This window comes from Canis lupus, chromosome 9, assembly GCF_048164855.1.
Source record: "Canis lupus baileyi chromosome 9, mCanLup2.hap1, whole genome shotgun sequence".
Lineage (NCBI taxonomy): Eukaryota > Metazoa > Chordata > Mammalia > Carnivora > Canidae > Canis > Canis lupus.
In genome coordinates, this window is record NC_132846.1 from 66,446,954 (window position 1) to 66,466,533 (window position 19,580).

The following is a 19,580-nucleotide window of genomic DNA, read 5'->3' on the forward strand; positions in this document are numbered from 1 at the left end:
CACCAGACCCCTAAAACGCCACTGTAGCAGAAGACAGGCAAGGCCTCAGTTCTTGTCACAGGCTGGCACTTACATGCTGTGTGGCTTTAGACAACTCATCACCTCTCTGGGCCTTGTTTTCCCTTCCGTAAAAGACGGTGGGGGTAGATTGAACATTTTCTTTTAAGGAAAATTCTTTCCTCCAATAAAATTGTTTGCAGTAACCTGATACAGGCAGAGAGGAAGGGGATGCTGACATTTACGGAGCGTTGAACATATATCAAGCATTGTTCTAAACGCTTTGCAATCATTAACCTCCTTATACTCCCAGCAACCCTACACAGTAGGTGCTATTAGCATCCCCTTTTGACAGATGAAAAAACTGAGGCCTGGAAGGGGTTCCGCTGCTTGTCCAAGGTTATACACAGCTAGTACGTGCTGCAGCTGGGATTCTGGCCTGGTTCAATCTCAGTCATGAAACTCCCAAGCCTCGTCATTCCAACCCCTTGGGGACATCTCCAGATATGCAGCCCATGCTCTTCCATATTTACATGTGTGCATGGGTGCACACACCCATACACACACACACACTATGGCTGTTCCTCTGTAGCCCACCCACCAAGCTCCCTACTCAAGCCCCAAACCAAAGGCCCAGAGACTGCCAATCCCCCAGTCCCCATACAGCCAGCTGGGCTGCCCTTGTCATCCCCACAGGCTGCAGCCACCCGCATAGGGCATTGAGACGGAGGAGCAAAGGCAAAGAGGTAGGAGCATAGGGAATGTCCTTGGGGAACAGGAGAAGGGCAACCTGTCTGGGGCAGGTGCATCTTAAAAATAACAGTGTCTCTGGCTTTACCCGCAAAATGGTTTATTTGAGAATAGCAGAGAATTGCAATTTGGGACACACAAGATACATCAAAACCCTGGACAAGTCATGAGACAGAGAAAAGAAATGCCCCCCCTTTTTTTTAAGATTTTATTTATTTATTCTTGAGAGAGAGAAGGAGAGAGTCAGAGACACAGGCAGAGGGAGAAGCAGGCTCCACGTTGGAAGCCTGACATGGGTCCGGATCTGCAGAGAGAAGAGCCAACTGTGGGGGGGGGGGGGGGGCTGTTCTAAACAAAAAGCCTTTTAGACTAAATTGGGAGATGGAAGCATGATTGGTTCTCATTGGCTGAGCTGTGACTGTCTCTCATTGGCTGGGCTGTTGCTGGGCCAGAAAACAATCTTCCTGCTTTCTGCTGGGGTCCTAAAGCAAAATCCCCCACCCTTTTTTTTTTTGGTATATTTTTTTATTGGAGTTCGATTTGCCAATATATAGTATAACACCCAGTGCTCATCCCGTCAAGTGCCCTAAAACAAAATCTTTCTGCTCAGTGTTCATATTTACTGCAGTGGGGCTGGGAGGAGAGGCCTGATGTGAGTGCTCCCCCTGCTGGCCTCCCGACCCCATTTTATTTATTTTTTATTTTTTTATTTTCTTTTATTTGAGAAAATATTTATTTTCTTTTTTTTCCAAGTTTTTATCTAAATTCTAGTTCGTTAACATATATGGAAAATGGGTTTCAGGTGTAGAATTTGATGATCCATCACTTACATATAATACCCAGGGCTAATCCTAACAAGTGCCCTCCTTACTGCCCATCCCCTATCTAACCCATCCCCCATCCTCTTCCCCTCTAGCAAGCCTCACTTTATTCTCTATTGTTAAAAAAAAAAGTCTCTTATGATTTGCTTTTCTCTCTCTCTTTTTCCCTCCCCCTATGTTCATATTTTTTATTTCCTAAATTCCACAAATGAGTGAAATTATACAGTATTTGTCTCTGACTTATTTTGCTTAGCATAATACCCTCTGACTCCATCTACTAGAATGCAAATGGCAAGATATCCTTCTTTTGATGGCTGAGTAATATTCCATTATATATATATATGTCATATATGTGCTATATTATATATATATATATATATATATATATATATATATATATATATATCATCATACCACATCTTCTTCACCCATTCTTCAGTCAATGGACCTTTGGGCTCTTTCCATAGCTTGGTTATTATTGATAATGCTGCTATAAACATCAGGGTGCATGTACACCTTTGAATCTGTATTTTTGTATCCTTTTGGTAAATCGATCCCATTTTATGTTTTTTATTTTTTATTTTTTTAGAGAGGGAGGTGGAGAGGGGCAGAGGGAGAGGGAGAGAGTGAATCTTAAGTAGGCTCCAGCCTAGCATGGAGCTGGATGCAGGGGTCAATCTCACAACCCTGAGATCATGGCCTGAGACAAAAGCCAGAGTCAGATACTTAACCTACTCAGCCACCCAGGTACCTCAAACCCATCTCATTTTTTTTTAAGATTTTATTTATTTATCTGACAGAGAGAGAACACAAGCAGGGGGGGCAGCAGAGGGAGAAGGAGAAGCAGGCTCCCCAGTGAGCAAGGATTCCCCAGGAGGAACTCCATCCCAGGACTCTGGGATCATGACCTGAGCCAAAGGCAGATGCTTAGCCGACTAAGCAGATGGCCCTAAACCGACCCCATTTTAAATGAGGTTTGTCTTTATTCAGTTGCACAGGGACTAGGAAAATGTATTATATGAAGATGGATGGGGGTAAGGGAATGGCTTCATAAACAGCAATAAACAAATGCAATGCTTTTCTTAAAGGTATCATTATGACAACCATGGAACAACACAGGAAAAATTTCCTTCTGCGTAAAACCCCAGGGGATGAAAGGACAGCTGCATGCAGATATGTGCGGGGCTAGAACTCTGGGAGATTTGAGCGTGTTTAAATGCTATGGTTATATTATCTTATAAAACAAAAAGAGTGGGTTTTTTGTTTCTTTGTTTGTTTGCTTGCTTTAGAGGAAGGCTTGGTGATAGGATGTCAGACGAAGTTGCCCAATCATTAAAACTTCAAAACCCAATGTGGGAGAAAGAAGTAAAACATGCTGAACATCAGAACCTGCCATAATAAGCAAGAAAAAGACAAAGGCCGAGCCCGGCTCCGGGGGCATCTGAGGGCGAGCAGAGTCCAGTAAGTGCGCGCCACCCTCTGCTGCAGAAAGCAGTGTGGGAGAGGGCCTCTGCTTCTCTTGCCTTCTCTGCAAATGTTTCCAGAACATTCCAGGCCCATAAAGTATCCAAATGCCAGAAGGGCCCATGTGATTGAGTTGGAGCTTCTAATTCTGCTCTCTAGGAGTTCCTAGAGTGGGGGTTCACTTCCCGGAACCCCACCCTTCCCCAGAGACGGCTCTGACATTTTTTTCAGAGAAAGGGAGGAAAGTGTCCCTTGGAAACTGTGTGCCTGGGCCACGCTTCTTCCTGCTGCTGAGGCCAGTGAGGCTCAGGAGCCCATCTGCTCCCTCTGCGCCCCCGGTGTTTACGTGGCCTGAAGTCCTCCTTGGTGACCGGCTGTAAACAGCATCCTCACTGGTACTCACGGCCACCAGATTTTAGAGGAAGGCATCTGTTCTGGGGAGGCGTCCAGGAGAGGGTCTGCAAGGTGACGCAAGCGACCTCGGTTCTCTCTGGGCCGGGCCTTGACTCCAAGTGGCTGGGTGGTCTGAGAGGCTCCACTTACTGGACAGAACTGGAGCAAGTGTTTCAGGGATTGGGGAGTGCTCACCAGTGCGGGCACAGGGGGGACCGGAAAGCTGAAGGGGGCAGGGCTCTTCCCTGTGGGGCTACTGAATATAGTGGGAGAGACGGCCACACAATCACACCACACACACACACCACACCCCTTCATACACACACCATACACACAACACACACACACCATACACATGCCATGCACACACACCATACACATACACACCATACACACCCCACATCACACACATACCACACACACATATCACATACACACATCACACACATATCATACACACACACCATACCCTTACACATACACACCATACACATGTGTACACACATACACATCACATACACATCACACACATATACACCATACACACACACAAAAGGCAAGAGAACACCCACAATCACAGGGAAGCTAGACCTGAAGTCTCAAGGTCTCCCTGGAGCCACAGACCAGTCACGTCCCAACGACACACTCATCTTCCATCCAGCTGAGGAATCAGTGTCTGCAAGTCGAGTCTGGGTCTGTGCCGGGGAGAGCAGGCCACGGGCAAGGGTCCCCTCCTACACCCTACGCCCCGTGGTGTGGCTGAAGCAGACCAGCCTCTTGCTGGGGCAGGACGGTCAGCTCACATTCTCCACACGTTGCCCACAGGCTGTGTGCATTTATCTACACGTATTGACTCATGCAGGCGTCACCACGGCTCTAGGAGATAAGGCTGTAGTTATGCTAACCCCCAAATGACAAGCCCAGCAGAGAAGGACCTGCTTCTGATCCTGCCAGCCTAGCTGCCAGGCCGGGGTCCCCAGGTGGTGCCACGAGTCTCTAGCGAAGTGCTTTGGGGTTGTTTGCCTGGTTCGGTCATTCTGCATGCAGTCTCCGTCACAGCTATGCCACCTCCACAGCTGCTTCTTTAATAGACTTACTTTTGAACTGTGACTTCCTATCACCGACTATTTTTTTTTAAGATTTTATTTATTTATTTATTCATGAGACACAGAGAGAGAGAGGCAAAGACACAGGCAGAGGGAGAAGCAGACTCCCTGCAGGGAGCCCAATGAGGGACTCGATCCTGGGACCCCGGGGTCACACCCTGAGCCAAAGGCAGATGCTCCACCGCTGAGCCACCCAGGTGCCCCCTGATACCAACCAAGTAGCAACCGAGTATCATCCGTCATAAAAAACCACTGAGGGGAGCACTTGACGGGATGAGCACTGGGTGTCATTCTATATGTTGGCAAATTGAACACCAATAAAAAATAAATTTACGAAGAAAGAAAAAAAAAACACCTGTAGAAACGAAATACATGGGCTGTCTACACTGCCATTCGGGTCTGGCTAGATTCGGGCACTGGGCCTGCCGTCTTTGTTGAAAGCAGGGTACGAATCCCAGACAGGTGTGGATGACACCCCAGCACCGCTGGGACTGTCCTCGGCCCCGCGGGGAGGAGTGACCGCCTGCTACCCGGTTACTTACCAGCCTGTCCACACCGCCTGCTGCGGGAAATACCCCCCACCGGCTCTAGCTGTCCGGCCGGCTCCGGGGTTGGGGGCTCCACACAGGGGGGAGGTTGGCCCTCGAGAAAGTGACCCTGTGCATTTTGTGGCGGCCGCAGCCCCGGAGCCCCGCTGACGCGGATTCCTGGGAAACCAGAATCGGCTCCCCCTGAGGCCTCAAGAGGCATTTTGCTCTTGGCGGCGTGGACGGCCAGTGTTTATGGGATTCAGCGGAGGGGAATATTTTTAAAGCGAGTCTTCTTGGTCAGGATTCGGAGGCCAACGGAGAACTAGTGGATCAGGATGTTGGGCGTTCCTGCTGAAGCATCAGTTCGAGGCACGAGGGGGAAGCCCAGCTGCAGAGGAGTCACCCCCTCTCCGGGGGGCCCCGCTCCAGCCCCGAGGCTCAGGGTCTGCGGGGGACAGACCCAGGGGGACGAGGAGGCTCGTTCAGGGTGACGCCGAGGGTGCCGCACTCCGGGCCACCACCTCCCCTCCCCGCCCTGTGCCACTGTGTCCCCCCATGCTCCCTCCCACATTCCTCCCAATCCCTCTCCGACATGGGATGTTATAATCCCAGGATATATTCCACAGGGTCCCGGGAGGAAAGAGGAGAGACATTCACATGGGGGAATATGGAGGGATTTTTTGACAGAAGATCTATTTACAGAGTGTGCACAGCATGTGGGGGCACCCTGGGGGCCTCAGGGCTAGCACAGCTGAGGCTCAAAGTGGAGGTTCCCCTCCCTGCCCCCACTGCTCCCTCCCTGAGAACTGAGCAAGACAAGGCAGTTGTCTCCAGAATCCTGGCCAGGGAGGTGGAAAGGGCCCCTGGCAGGAGCTGTGAACTCGGCCCCCGGAGGCCCCGAGGCAGGGAAATGGGAGCTGGTGCCCCATCTTCACCGTCTCCATCGCCCTGTGCCCTGCTGGTCCTCCGGCTGGCCAAGTCCATGGGAAGCCAGCGTGCAGAGCTCCTGGTGAGGTCCCCCCGGGGCGTGCAGGGAGAGTGGCTCTCTCACACACACACACACACACACACACACACACACACACACACACAGTCCTCCCCAGGGCGCCTCCAAAGCAGAGCCGGAGAAACACCACCACTCACACCACTCCCTCCACACCATCAACTTCTCTGGACTTGAAACCTCTGTCTCGAACATAAAGACTCCTAACTCTGGGAAACGAACTAGGGGTGGTGGAAGGGGAGGAGGGCGGGGGGTGGGGGTGACTGGGTGACGGGCACTGAGGGGGGCACTTGACGGGATGAGCACTGGCTGTTAGTCTGTATGTTGGCAAATTGAACACCAATAAAAAATAAATTTACTATAAAAAAAAAGAAAGAAAGAAACCTCTGTCTCAGGATTGCCAGGGAGAGAGAAGCTCTTGGCCTTGTTTGGGAAATGAGAGCAATGTTTACAGGCCTTGGCCAGCAGTTAGGATCAGCCGGCCAGATCCGGGAACACCCGCGCAGGTAGGTCCCTAAGGGAGGGCAGTGAGGCAAGGCCCGGGCGCTCCCCAGGGTGACAGAGGCCGAGCCACCTGTGCACCTGGTAAAGGGAGGCCTATGAGCAGGAGAGGTGGCCCCACGGGGCGGAGGAAGCTCCCCCTGCTGTTCCCCCTGAATCTCAATAAGCAGCCTGGAGGATTGAAGGATTCAAACCTCCGGCTGAATTTTCTTTCTGGGGCCGGGGAAGGCCTCCCAAAAAGGCAATCCACTAGATCTTTCTTCCATTCCCCAGCCCCCCCCTTTCTGAAGGATCAGCTGGGCTTTGCTGCCTGTTGCTCCTCTGGCAAGTCTCAAATCCTGACCTCAGCTCCACTGAGGGGTTCAGCTAAACCTTTTCCAGATGTTAAGTAAATATCTTCTGCTTCACGTCCTGCTTACCAAGACTCAGTCTCTTCTTTTTCTAATGTGCTTGTAATTTCTAAACTGCCCACTGCCTTACCCCCACCCCCACAACTGAATTCAGACAGCTGGCTTCTGGAAGCCCATGTGCCCGCTGTTTGCACAGGCTGCTTTAGCTGAGAAGTGGCTGGAGCCTGGGGCAGGGCGGATGGCTACACGCGTCCACACGCACGTGCACTCAGGCACCCGGAGATTCACACTCTTCCTGGACAGGAGCAAGAGGTCCCGTGAGATCGGGGAGCAAGCTGGAGGTCTGGACCTGGGTCCTAAGGCCTACCCCCAGGTCTCATCAGCAATGGCACGTGGACAAGTCACCTCATGTCTCTACACCCCACCTGCTCTGCAAGGCAAGCCTACAGCTGGTGCCTGCCTCTCTGGATGGGAAAACAGCAGATCCTTGAACAAAGTGGGGGGGTTAGGGGTGCCGACACCCCTCCCTGTCAAAAATCTGCATCTACTTGTCGACTTGCCCAAAACTGAACTGCCTGATAGTCTGCTGTTGACCAGAAGCTTCGCCGATAACGTGAACAGCCGATTAATTATGTAGTATCTCCTTACAACAAAGTGAGCTAGAAAAAAGCAAAGGTTATTAAGAAAAGTGTAAGGAAGAGGAACTAGTGTTACAGGGCTGTACCGTATTTATTGGAAAACACCCTCCACCGTGGACCCTCACAGTTGGAAGCTGTGCTGTGCATGGGTGGGCCGTGCACTGAAGTGCAAAGAGGGTTAGAGAGAGGCTCTGCCTGCGGGAGCCCCGCTGGGCAGAGAGGGTTACATCTCTCAGAAGCTGAGGGCACCCTGGAGGAGCCGCCCCCACGATGGGCTGGACCTGCTCCCCCTACCTGCCTTTCTCATTACCCAGTTTCCTCCTGTTTATCCTCAGGTCTCAAAATAAATATCCACTCACACCCCCACCCCCCACCCCCCCCACACACACACAGCAGGCTGGTGTAGGACTCCGTGTGAGATGCTGTCATGGGACCTTTATTTCCTAGCACTTACGCCAGTTTTCAATTAATTAGTGACTGTTTCAGTAACATCTAGCTTTCTCCACTGGACTGCACGCTCCTGGAGGACACGACATGGTGCCATTGTGTCCCTAGCACCTGGTATGCAGTAGCTGCTTAATAAACATTTACTAAGTGAAGGACTCTGTTTCCCTCTCCTGGTGGAGATTATGTGTGTTTTATGGTCCCAGCCCCCCCCATCTAACTGTCTTTTCTCCGCCCCAGTCAGCCCAGGAGCCTCACTTACATCCCACCCTGAGTCCAAATGTTCTCTGCCTGGAAGAGACCGATGTTCCTGTCTTTTCATGAGGACCCTGTGCCCACTACAGCCTCTCTCAGGTAAGTCAAGAGAGTTCTGGGATTTACAATTTATAGGGGAGGGGAAGATAGCCAGAAATCCTGGAGAACATGACCCTCATCTCCTGGACAACAGTTGAAGCAACAGGTGCTGTTGACTCCACAGACAAAAGCTGATGGGGCTGGAGTTCAAATCCCCATGGGCTTGGTGGGAGCAGAGGGAGAAGAGTGTTCTGTGGGGTTTGGTGGGATACAGGGACGCAGAAGGAGGACAGAGTGGTGGTCATGTGCGAGCTATCCCAAATGAACTTGGAAATGAACAGAGTCAACACCCAAGGAACCAGCTAGAGATGTGCCAGGGCACCACCAACACTTGTCTGGCGTCTGGTAGAAGGCCAAGTCACTCTAAAGAGAGATCGTGGGGAGAATGATCCTGAGTGGAAGCAAAGGGGAGAGAAGGTTGGTCCTGAGGGGGTAGTGTTGGCACAAGAAAGGGGAGAGGGCCCAGCCTGGCCTCTCAGCCCTGTGCGGGGTGCAGCCTACTATGCAGAGGACCGGACCACCTTGGGGTACGTAACGCCCAGTTACACACTCCGCAGGCCACCTCGGACCATCCCCTGGCTTCTCAGGACCCCGGGGCCAGGGCCATCCCACTGGCAAGGGACCGTATTGCTGGGAAATCACCAAGCAGCACCTGGTGCCATACTTCAGTCTGGAGAGAGCCACACTCTGAGAGACACAAATCTCCATGCCCAGGGCACTGAGGAAGTGGCTTTTCTGTAGCTGCAGAAATGGAGCCAAAGGCTGGACCAAGGAGGCTGCCCCGGTGGGCCTTACTTCCAGCGCCTGCCAGGTTGCACAGGTCAGAAAGTTAGGGCGCCATGGGGACGGCTCGCCTCTGGGCCATGGTGTCTGGGGCCTCTGCTGGAATCCTCAAAGGCTAGGATGCCTCTGGTTTTACCTGGGACCAGGGGATCCGCTTCCAAGGGACCAGTTGGTTCCACGAGCACCCTCATAACATGGAGCCAGCCTCCCCGACAGCCAGCAACCCTAAGTCTGGTCACATTCACTGTTAGATGGTCACATTCACCTACCTTTTGAAGGGAAGGGTAGCACAGAATTGCTGGACATGCTAAAACCACCACTCCACCAGCAGGATCTTTCTAGAGTGTTTTTCCTATTCCATTGCTCCTTCCTTAAAGCCCTCGAGGACAAAGCCTCAGGTTCTCAGCAGCCAGCGTCCTTTTTCCCTTATGCATCCCATCTCTAACCACTTCCTGTCTCCCTGTCCAACATCTAGTCTGCCTTCCAGAACATGCCAGAGGCTTCCCCACTTCTTCAGCTCCTCTCAAGCTGCTCCCTCTGCCTGGTCTGTCCCCTCTCCTCTGTTGTTTGTTTTGTTTTTCAGTTTTCTTATTTGAGTACAGGTGACCCACAATGCTACCTTGGCTGCAGTGCACAACACAGTGATCCAACTTCTCTATACATTCGTGGCTCACCACAAGCGCGACCACCATCTGTCACCACACAACGCTAGCCCTTCTTACTCTCCATTGACATGTCCCTCATCCTTTGAGACCCAGCTCCAGAGCCACCTCTAACCTTCCCCACCCCCCCCCAATTCTGTGCCCCAGGCCCTTCCTTCCACCCCACAGCACTCACCACACCTGGGAGCTTGGGCAGGGCAGGGGACACGTGGTCCTCACCTCTGGGTCCTTAGAGCCAGGGCGGAGTTCAGCTCGGAGAAGATGCTCAAGGCACATTTAAAGGATAAATGCACTGATGAATAAGTTAGTCACCGGTGCCCAGTCTGGCCGCTGAAAGCCAGCCAGCTTCCCCTGGAAGTAGAGGAGCTTTACCTAGGAAATCCCAGAGATGAACAGCAGACTCTTTCCCATAAGTTGTGGCTTTCCTCCTCCCCCATGAGCCTGCCCAGGAAGGAATCGCCTCCCTTCCCCAGGAAGAGCCCCTCTACCGCCATCGTCCCTCACCCACCCCACAGGATGTGGAAAATGTCCACTTGGTCCTGCCCTCTGGGCTGTGCTCTCTGCTTTCAATGTGTTTTCAGACCCACTCTTAGATTCGAACCTTGCAACAGCCATGCAAAGCAAGTCAAGAAGACAGTAATACTCTACTCCAAAGGAAACAAAATGGAAGCTCAGAGAAGTCAAGCCATTTGCCCAAGACCACACAGCTAGGATTGGAGCCCATATCTGTCAAAGCCCCATGCCTCTTTGCTGAAGGTAGAGATGAATTAGCCTTAACAGCAACACTTTTAGAAAATGAACTGCTCCATGACCTCAGTCTCGCCCAAGAGTGAAAGAGGAGCCAGTGGGTTAATGATAAAGTCACTAACATGGGAGCAAGCACTGCGAAGAGCGGTGCTGGTTGTAGTTGCTTAATAGGTGCACAAAAATACTTATTCAGGCTTATTGAACCAAGTGCAGAGGTTGGGGCTTTTTGCGCATTGTCATGGTTTCCCACCACAACCCCAAGAAGTAGATTTTGTTATTCCCATTTTACGAGGTAGGTCATCGAGGTTCAGAGAGGTTCATTAATTTACCCAATGTCACACAGCTAATGAATGAGCCAGGATTTTGAACCCAGGAGGACTGCCTGATTCCAAAGCCCCTGCCCTCCCCGTCCATCATGCGACCTCTGATTATCATCAACACTTTGCTGATGCAGGTTCTGGAAGCACGATGCTGCCCTCTGCCAGAAGGAGACAGGGTGTGGGTAGATAGACTGTGGTCTCAGAGCCAGGCTGGAACCTCCCTGTCTGGCATGATATCATTTTTCTCCTCTAATCAATTAGTCACCACGACCAGGCCATGAGAGGCTGAAAGATGACCAGCTCCCTTGGGAGGTGCCCATGTGATAAGGAAGGAATGTGCCGTGGATCCTCCCATCGTGGAAGCTTCGAGGGTCCAAGACTCAGATTGTTAGTGCTGATGATGGACGCTGGCCAAGGAGACGTCCCAGTGGAGCCACGAGGTGAAGACCACGAGCTCTCCACCTAGCCCAAGGAGACGGGGTACCTCTCAAAGACCCCGGGGAGTCAGGGGCGCCTGGACCCGAGTCTCTGAGCGCGCAGCAGAAAGGGCCTGAGTGCCATCCCGACCTCGCTTCTAGAAGCTGCTTGCAGATCCCCAACTCCTTCTGCATCAGCTGTTTCTCCTCCCTCTTGTGACCTGAGGTGTAAACGGCCTCTTTTCCACTTTCTTTCAGCACTGAAATGTTCAACAGCACCTCGCAAGACCTCATGCCCACTCTCAATGGGACCCTGCCCAGTCCCTGCGTCTACCCCGAGTGGTGGAACTGGCTTAACACCATCCAGGCCCCCTTCCTCTGGGTCCTGTTCATACTGGCCGCCCTCGAGAACCTCTTCGTCCTCAGCATCTTCTGCCTCCACAAGAGCAGCTGCACGGTGGCTGAGATCTACCTGGGCAACCTGGCCCTGGCAGACCTGATCCTGGCCTCCGGGCTGCCCTTCTGGGCCATCACCATCGCCAACAACTTCGACTGGCTCTTCGGGGAGGTGCTGTGCCGCGTGGTGAACACCATGCTCTACATGAACCTCTACAGCAGCATCTGCTTCCTGATGCTGGTGAGCATCGACCGCTACCTGGCCCTGGTGAAAACCATGTCCATGGGCCGGATGCGCGGGGTGCGCTGGGCCAAGCTCTACAGCCTGGTGATCTGGGGGTGCACGCTGCTCCTGAGCTCGCCCATGCTGGCCTTCCGGACCATGAAGGAGTACAGAGACGAGGGCTACAACGTCACCGCCTGCGTCATCATCTACCCGTCCCGCACCTGGGAAGTGTTCACCAACGTCCTCCTGAACTTCGTGGGCTTCCTGCTGCCCCTGACCGTCATCACCTTCTGCACGGTGCAGATTATGCAGGTGCTGCGGAACAACGAGATGCAGAAGTTCAAGGAGATCCAGACGGAGAGGAAGGCCACGGTGCTGGTCCTGGCCGTGCTGCTGCTCTTCGTCATCTGCTGGCTGCCCTTCCAGATCAGCACCTTCCTGGACACGCTGCTGCGCCTCGACATCCTGTCCGGCTGCCGGCATGAGCACCTGGTGGACGTCTTCACGCAGATCGCCTCCTACGTGGCCTACAGCAACAGCTGCCTCAACCCGCTGGTGTACGTGATCGTGGGCAAGCGCTTCCGCAAGAAGTCCCGGGAGGTGTTCCGGGGACTGTGCCAGAAAGGGGGCTGCGTCCTGGAGTCCAACAAGATGGACAACTCCATGGGCACCCTGCGGACCTCCGTCTCGGTGGAGCGCCAGATTCACAAACTGCCCGAGTGGGCGGAGAACAGCCAGTGAGGGGCCGCGGCCGCCAGGACCACGGTTCGTGTGTGCGAGGACCGAGGGACAGCAGAGCTTCAGGATATGCCTGACAAGGAATGGCAGGCAGGCCACGTGTGTGGCCTCGGCCAATAAGTCGATGTCTCTGGTAACACCCAGGAGCTTGGCTCCTGTCCCATGCAAGCTGCAGGGGGCCAGGCCGGGAGGGTGGGGTGGCCTCACACCCAGCCAAGGGGCCCCATAAACACGACAGTATTATTGTCCTCATTTGCCACCGCCTCTGGGCCAGTCTGCATCTTTCCAGGAGTGGAAGGGGCCTGGGGACAGGGACAGGAGTGACTGAGCTTCCCTCCCACGTGCTGTCCCACCCTGCCCCAGCGAGCCAGCTCAGACCTCCAGGAGAAGTGCCACCCCCGACTTCGGGGCTGCGGCTGAGTAAACAGACCAGGCCCGGCTGGCGTTTGGCCTCAGGTCTCTTCGATCTACTCAGCTGAGACTGTGGAGGATGGTTTCTCAGATTACTGAAGGTTTAACTCTGAGGGATCCCTGGTAAGAACCCAGAGGCCTGGATTCCATCACTTCCCCCGCCCGTGGACCAGACAGTGTGTGCCAAGGAACTCGGTAAGCACCTACCTGGCACCTGCTGCTCATGCAGCATCGAGCACCACAGGCATGAGGGAAGGAAAACAGATTATAATCCCTGTCTTGAAGGAACCTGCAAACTCCAACAGGGATGATGGGGCACTTACAACCACCGGAAGGCTGTTCTGTGACCGAACAATCGGTCAAGCAAGGCACTGTGGGCGGTGCAGAGGAGAGGGGAGAGGAGCCTGATGCCCACAGCCCATAACTAGTGGCGCATCGCTTTGTCCCCGCCTGTTTCGTCCTCTGTACCTCCGGGGTGTTGTGAGGATTGAGAGAGGTAATCACAGACAAAGCAGTACTTTGAAGGAAGGAGAGGTGCTCTATAAATGTGTGGCTTTATTACACAGAACGGAAGTAAACTGTAAAGACACAGCTTTGTGGCTAATGGTTGTGTAAAGCACCCATCCGTGTCTGCCATATAATAGGTGCTCAATAGCTGCCTCCCACCTTCCCTTCCCATACTGTCTCCCCTCGCCCCTCCCCCACATACACACACAAGCAATTTGGGGGCAGGCCTCCCCTTCAGTGTTTGCTTTGTGATGACCCGGAGAGACTTCTGATTGAACTTATCCAGGGATCACCTGCTCAGACCCTCACTGGGGGTGGAAGGGAATCAGAAGGAGGCCAGCCTGCGCCCCATTGTTCCTATGTCAGCAGTCAAGGGCACCAACCAATGGTTTATTTGAAGGTGGCTCAGTGGGGGCCACTCGAGGGCAGCAGGCCGATGATTTGGCCCCAAGGTCACTGACCCCAAAGCACTGGGCCTGGGGACCAAGCTCCCCTAGAGGGCTGAGCACCCCATGGGTGTCGGCGGCAGCCCTGGCTCAGGAAGGCAGCCTGGGTGCGGGCAGGTGTGGCAGTGAGGAAGCTCTGGGGAGGGCCCCACACCCTGAACAGCAGAACTGACAGGTACAAAGCTGAACAAAGGGAGAAGCTGTCCCCAGGGGGCCAGCAGCCAGCACTGCGGGGGGCGGGGCTTTGCTGGCGGGGGCGGGGCTTTGCCGGCGGTGGGCGGGGCGATGGGGGCGGAGCGGCCTCCAGGTGTCAGGCTGCAGGAAGGGACCCTCATCCTGGCCCAGAGCCCTAAGAGACAGCCCTATGCCCGACCCCCAGTTCCTCCAGGAAGGATTCATTTCTTTTTTCCTACCTGTTTCACAATCAGTCTCCTGGGCCAGCCCCAAGCCCCAAGCCCCAAGGGGAGAATGGAGAAGGCACCAGCCAGGCTCCGACCTCAGGTGGTGTAGAGGCAGGGCAGGGAGCTCAGTAGCAGAGGAGTCCAGCAGCCCCCAGGCTGGTAAGGTAGGCAGCACCCAGCTGCTCATTCGCTCAATAAAAAAATAAAATAAATAAAAAAGTTATTTCTTAGCAGAGTGTCTCTGGAGAAGACGGAAACCCAAAGGACCAGGAAATTTTGGATGGCAAACAGCCTAGAAATCCTCATGAGGCCAGCTCTAGGTTTTAAAACAAAAAGGATTCCCAGCTTTTGTAACCCCCCCCCCACCCTCACCCCACCACACACCCCTCTAGGTCCCAGTAAACATACACACTTGTAGCTGGAGAAAGAAAACAGTTGCGTACGAAGTAGCAATGGTTTAGTACTTGAGGTTACCCGAAGTTCCTCGTGCCCATACTGCCAGGGTGGAATAAAAAGGAGGCTGCGCTTTGCATCTTTGCAAATGTGTGGCGCTCATCCATCAGCTGGTGTGTGGCCGCGTGTGAAGGCCTTCCCAGAGCAGAGCTGCCTCACAGCTCTGGGCACCTAGTGGTCCCTTAGGGGTCCTCTCGGGGTCTGCAGGAGGGCAGCCGCCCTGTGGGTTGTGTTGACACTGTGATGAAGAACATCTGTCCTGTGAAAAAACTCGAAGAGCCGTTACATTTGTAAAGAGGGAGCATTTCGCAAACAGTGAGAAATGGGTGAAATGTGGAAACGTGTCTCTGCCATACAGCTTAATAAATGGATGAGGAGTTTTTTGTAGAGCTTTTTCATTTGTTGTAACTCTGGAAACCCTGAGTTTTGTGAAGACACTGCAATAGGAAGTCAGGAGCCTTGGTAGGGGGTGGGGAGGGGGTCATTATTTCCACTCTACCTATCTTGGGGCTTCTGTCCTGCAGAAGAACAGTGGTGCCCAAGCTCCTATGATTGTGTATCCTTATAAGTAAAGGAATTTTGATCATTTATACCTAATATGTAAACTTCCTAATATGTATTAAGATGTAGACTCTAAAATACACTGAAGTAGAAATGTAAGAAAATTTAATAGAGTTTGATACCTTCCCCTTCCTATATCCCCGCAGGAGTAACCCATCACCAAGCTCCCGTCAGGTGCCAGTGGGACCCCATGAGGACCTAGAATCATAGGGTTGGCAGCGATTCAATCACTCATGCATGCAATATATTTATTGAGTACTTTGCATTTGATCTCCCCTTCAAATCAGGAGTGTCTTCTACAATGTCTAGATTAAACAGTTGTCTATCCACTACTTGCATAATCTCAGCGATGGGGAACTCGTTATCCACTTCATTTTTGGGGACCTCTTCATTATTCATGTATTCATTCATTCCCTCATCCATTAAGGAATATTTGTATTCTGTGTCAATAAAAAGGGCCCTGCTCCATCTACACCTCCGTCCGGATGCCCATGCCAGAAACCAGGCTCACCAGTAAATGTACCCTCTCCCTCATTCCTTCTGCCTAAAGGATCAGCACCTCTTTTTAGATTCCACCTAAGTGTTTCCTGGACCTACCTACTTCTTTCCGTGTCTAACCGCCATCTCGTCACTCTCGCCATCTCTGATTCTGATCCCCACCATCTGCTAATTCTGATTCTTCGCTCTGCAGCCAATGACATGTGTTGATGCAAATATGATTGTAGAGGGGCTATAAACCCACAGACCAGTGTTTGGGAGCCAAAGCTTTGAAATCAGGTAGACCTGGATTCTAGTTCTTGTTCTGGTCAGGACTCTTTTTGTTATACGATTTTTATTTTAAAGATTTTATATGTTTATTCATGAGAGACACAGAGAGAGGCAGAGACACAGGCAGAGGGAGAAGCAGGCTCCCCATAGGGAGCTTGATACAGGACTCGATCCCAGGACCCCGGGATCACACCCTGAGCCAAAGGCAGGTGCTCAACCACTGAGCCACCCAGGAGTCCCTATTACATGATCTTGAACATCTCACCTATCCTTTCTGAGTTTCATCTGGGGAAATGGAGATAATGATGGCATCCACCTTGTAGACCTGTTAACAGGATTCACTTAGAAAGTGTTTAGCACAGTGCTCTGGACACGTGTGAGCCTCCATGATGATAATGATGACCGTGAGAGAGATTGGTGGGGGGGGGGTGGTGGTGATGAAACACAGTCTCTAATGAGAAATCCTGCAATAGTGTCCCACCACTCTTGGGATAAAGTTCCACATCCATAATGTGGTCTGCAAGACCCCTCATGAGCTGGCTCTGCCTTGTTTCTTTCCCCCTCTCTACCTCCTGGCTCATTCTTTACCCTCTGATCCTAGTGTCCACAGCTGGACAGAGTCCGGCACATTTTCCAGTCCCTCCAGTGCCTACCCTTCCCACTGAGCCTGCACCCGTCCCCAGCAGCTCTCAGCTTGGGGAAAGTGGCCCACAGTTGCCTGAGGGAGCTCACTCACCCAAGGGACTTTGTTCCCAGATAGGAGCCTGACTCAAGGAAGTCTGCACACCAGAGGAAGCCAACTGGCTGGAACGGGGAGAAGGCCTCTTGGCAGGTGGAAACAGGCTAGCAGAGCCTCTCTTCCAGCTCCCCCCACCCAGCCAGGCAACCTGAGCGGCCTCTCCCCTCCCAACTCTCCGTGGCCCCAGCAAGCTGGCATGATGGGGAGAAGCCCAGGTGGGCTGCTCACCCCCTGAATCCTCCCCAGGGCCGAGTGGGTGAGGACCTGGTGCAGAGGTGCAAAGTGATTGCCAGTGAGCCTGTGGGACCGAGTGCTAGTGATGGTGGCTACCATGGATTTAGGAAGCCGCTAACGCAGTCTTCGTGATTTGGAAGGTGAAGCCTGGATTTGCAGCCCCAAGGACTGTGCTCCGCTGTCTCCTTGTCACTCAGCTCCTGAGCCCATTAGGGAGCCTCACCTAGTTCTGACCTCTCGCCAGGCCATGGGGAAGATAGGGGTCAAGGCTGAGCAAGGAGGTCACCGTGGGGCAATGGCACTAGCTGGAGCCTGATGGTCTGCTGTTTGGTTTTTGGCTGAGGTCGGATGACCCCATGATAACATGTCCCACTCTCTGCTGACCCCGTTTCAGACTTAATCCTCAGGACCACTCAGGGAGGCAGGTGCTTGTGTTGTCACCAGCCTCTGATGTGGAACTGAGACCCAGAGAAGGAAGGCCACACAGTTCCTCAGGAGGGGGTTCTGGAAGCCCACCAGGCCTCGGCGTGCTCGGGCCTTGACAGGGGTTAGGAATCTTGTCCCTGGGAAAGCCCTCAAGGTGCCTCCCTGGGTGAAGAGCTTCTGAGCCAGCGCTGGGGCCGTGTCTGCCCTCGTAAGCAGACTTTGCATCTTATCGGCCTCGTGAGTCCTTGTCTCCTGCAGAACCGCCTCCCCGGGGGCTGGTGGCTGACACCTCACCCCGAGATATTCTCCACAGCAGCTTTACTGAGGTAGGATTCACATGCAGACAACTCACCCATTCCAGTGGCTTTTACTACATTCCCAGCATTGTGCGATGGCCAGGGTTCTCTGATTCCAGAACACACTCATCACTGCAAAGTGAAATCCCCCATCTCACCCTCCCTGCAGCCTTGGGAGCCACTAACCTTTCTGTCTCCAGACTTGCATCTTCTGGACACTTCATATGGATGGAATCCTACACCGTGTGCCTCTTGTGGCTGCTCCTTTCATCAGGCTTACGCTGAGATATAATATTTCATTGTCGGGGAAGGACTCTGGAGGCCAAGGCTGAGTCCCTCTCATGCCACTTGCTCACTGTGTGATCTCAGCAAACCACTCTGCTCATTCCCAGCCTCCCCCATGGCCTTTGGCCTCCATTTCCTCATCTGTAAAATGAGCAGATAACACAAGAAGAACGCCTATCTCACCCAGAGCTAATGACTCTGATAAGGGGGCTCCGTAAACCATAAAGGGCCTCATAACATGACAGGGACTGCCCTGGGCTTGGAGCCAGGATCCTGGTTCACATCCCAGCTCTGCCACTCTGGGCTGTGGGAATTTGGACGAAGTCAGTTAAGTTCTCCGAGTTTCTGTTTTCTCGCCTATAAAATGAGGATCCAGGTGCTGTGAGGAGCAAGACAGATCAAAGTGTTCTCGTGGGCTAAATAGGTTCCCTCCCCCCTCAAACTCCTATCCACACGGGACCTCAGAACAAGATCTTTCCTGGGACTAGGTCTTCACAGAAGTCATTACGTTAGGATAATGTTCACACTGGATTACGGTGGGCCCTGTGTCCAATGAGTGGGGTCCTCCTAAGAAGAGGAGAGACGCACAGAGACACAGAGGCCATAAGGGGATGAAGACAGAGTTTGGAGTGATGCTTCCACAAGCCAGGGAACACCAATTCCCTGGAACTGCCAGGAGCCAGGAAAGAGGCACAGAAGAGACTCTCCCTCAGACCCACCAGGAGGACCCAACCCTGCTGATACCACGGCCTTAAACTTCTGGCCTCCTGTACTGGGAAAGAATAAATTTCCATGATTTTAAGTTACCTTGTCTGTGGTGCTCTGCTGCGGCAGCCCAAGTTGATGGATAGGGGTGTTTTAAGAGTTCTGAGGGTGGGGATCCCTGGGTGGCTCAGCGGTTTAGCACCTGCCTTCGGCCCAGGACGTGGTCCTGGAGTCCTGGGATCGAGTCCTGCATCAGGCTCCCTGCGTGGAGCCTGCTTCTCCCTCTACCTGTCTCTCTCTCTCTCTCTCTCTCTCTCTCTCTCTCTGCATCTCTCATGAATAAATAAAGAAATTTTTTTTTAATTTAAAAAAAAAAGAGTTCTGAGGGTGTGCTCCCTCACCCTTGCCCGTCATGGTCCACACAGACCCCCGTCCCCAGCAATGCAGGAGTCAACCACATGCTTTCTTCAGGTCTCCTGAGGCCTGGCGATGCTAGTTGGTGACAGAAGTTTCCTAAAGAGGGCAGCCCGGGTGGCCCAGTGGTTTAGCTCCACCTTTAGCCCAGGGTGTGATCCTGGAGACCCGGGATCAAGTCCCACGTCGGGCTCCCTGCATGGAGCCTGCTTCTCCCTCTGCCTGTGTCTCTGCCTCTCTCTCTCTCTCTCTCTCTCTATCTCTGTCCCTCATGAATAAATAAATTTTAAAAATC

At 52.9% G+C, this 19,580-nt stretch overlaps 2 protein-coding genes across 2 annotated transcripts in view; both read left to right on the forward strand.

Moving 5' to 3' along the window:
* The first annotated feature begins 8,237 nt into the window (after positions 1–8,237).
* BDKRB2 (bradykinin receptor B2) lies at positions 8,238–15,244 on the forward strand. The gene is made up of 2 exons (XM_072839832.1): positions 8,238–8,351; positions 11,538–15,244. Exons 1-2 carry the CDS (start codon positions 8,278–8,280, stop codon positions 12,640–12,642), a joined length of 1,179 nt encoding a protein of 392 aa, XP_072695933.1. The 5' UTR covers positions 8,238–8,277; the 3' UTR covers positions 12,643–15,244.
* BDKRB1 (bradykinin receptor B1) overlaps positions 8,242–19,580 on the forward strand; it is a 31,217-nt gene continuing 19,878 nt past the window's right edge. Inside the window, exon 1 of the mRNA XM_072839834.1 lies at positions 8,242–8,351. The gene's annotated coding sequence lies outside the window, so the exon portion shown is untranslated. The remainder of the gene's footprint in view (positions 8,352–19,580) is intronic.

Excerpts from the sequence above, each read along its gene's own strand:
- BDKRB2 (XM_072839832.1), top strand. The coding sequence starts at position 8,278 with ATGTTCTCTGCCTGGAAGAGACCGATGTTCCTGTCTTTTCATGAGGAC. Across the intron at positions 8,352-11,537 it reads CCCACTACAGCCTCTCTCAG|CACTGAAATGTTCAACAGCA; the intron begins GTAAGTCAAGAG and ends ACTTTCTTTCAG.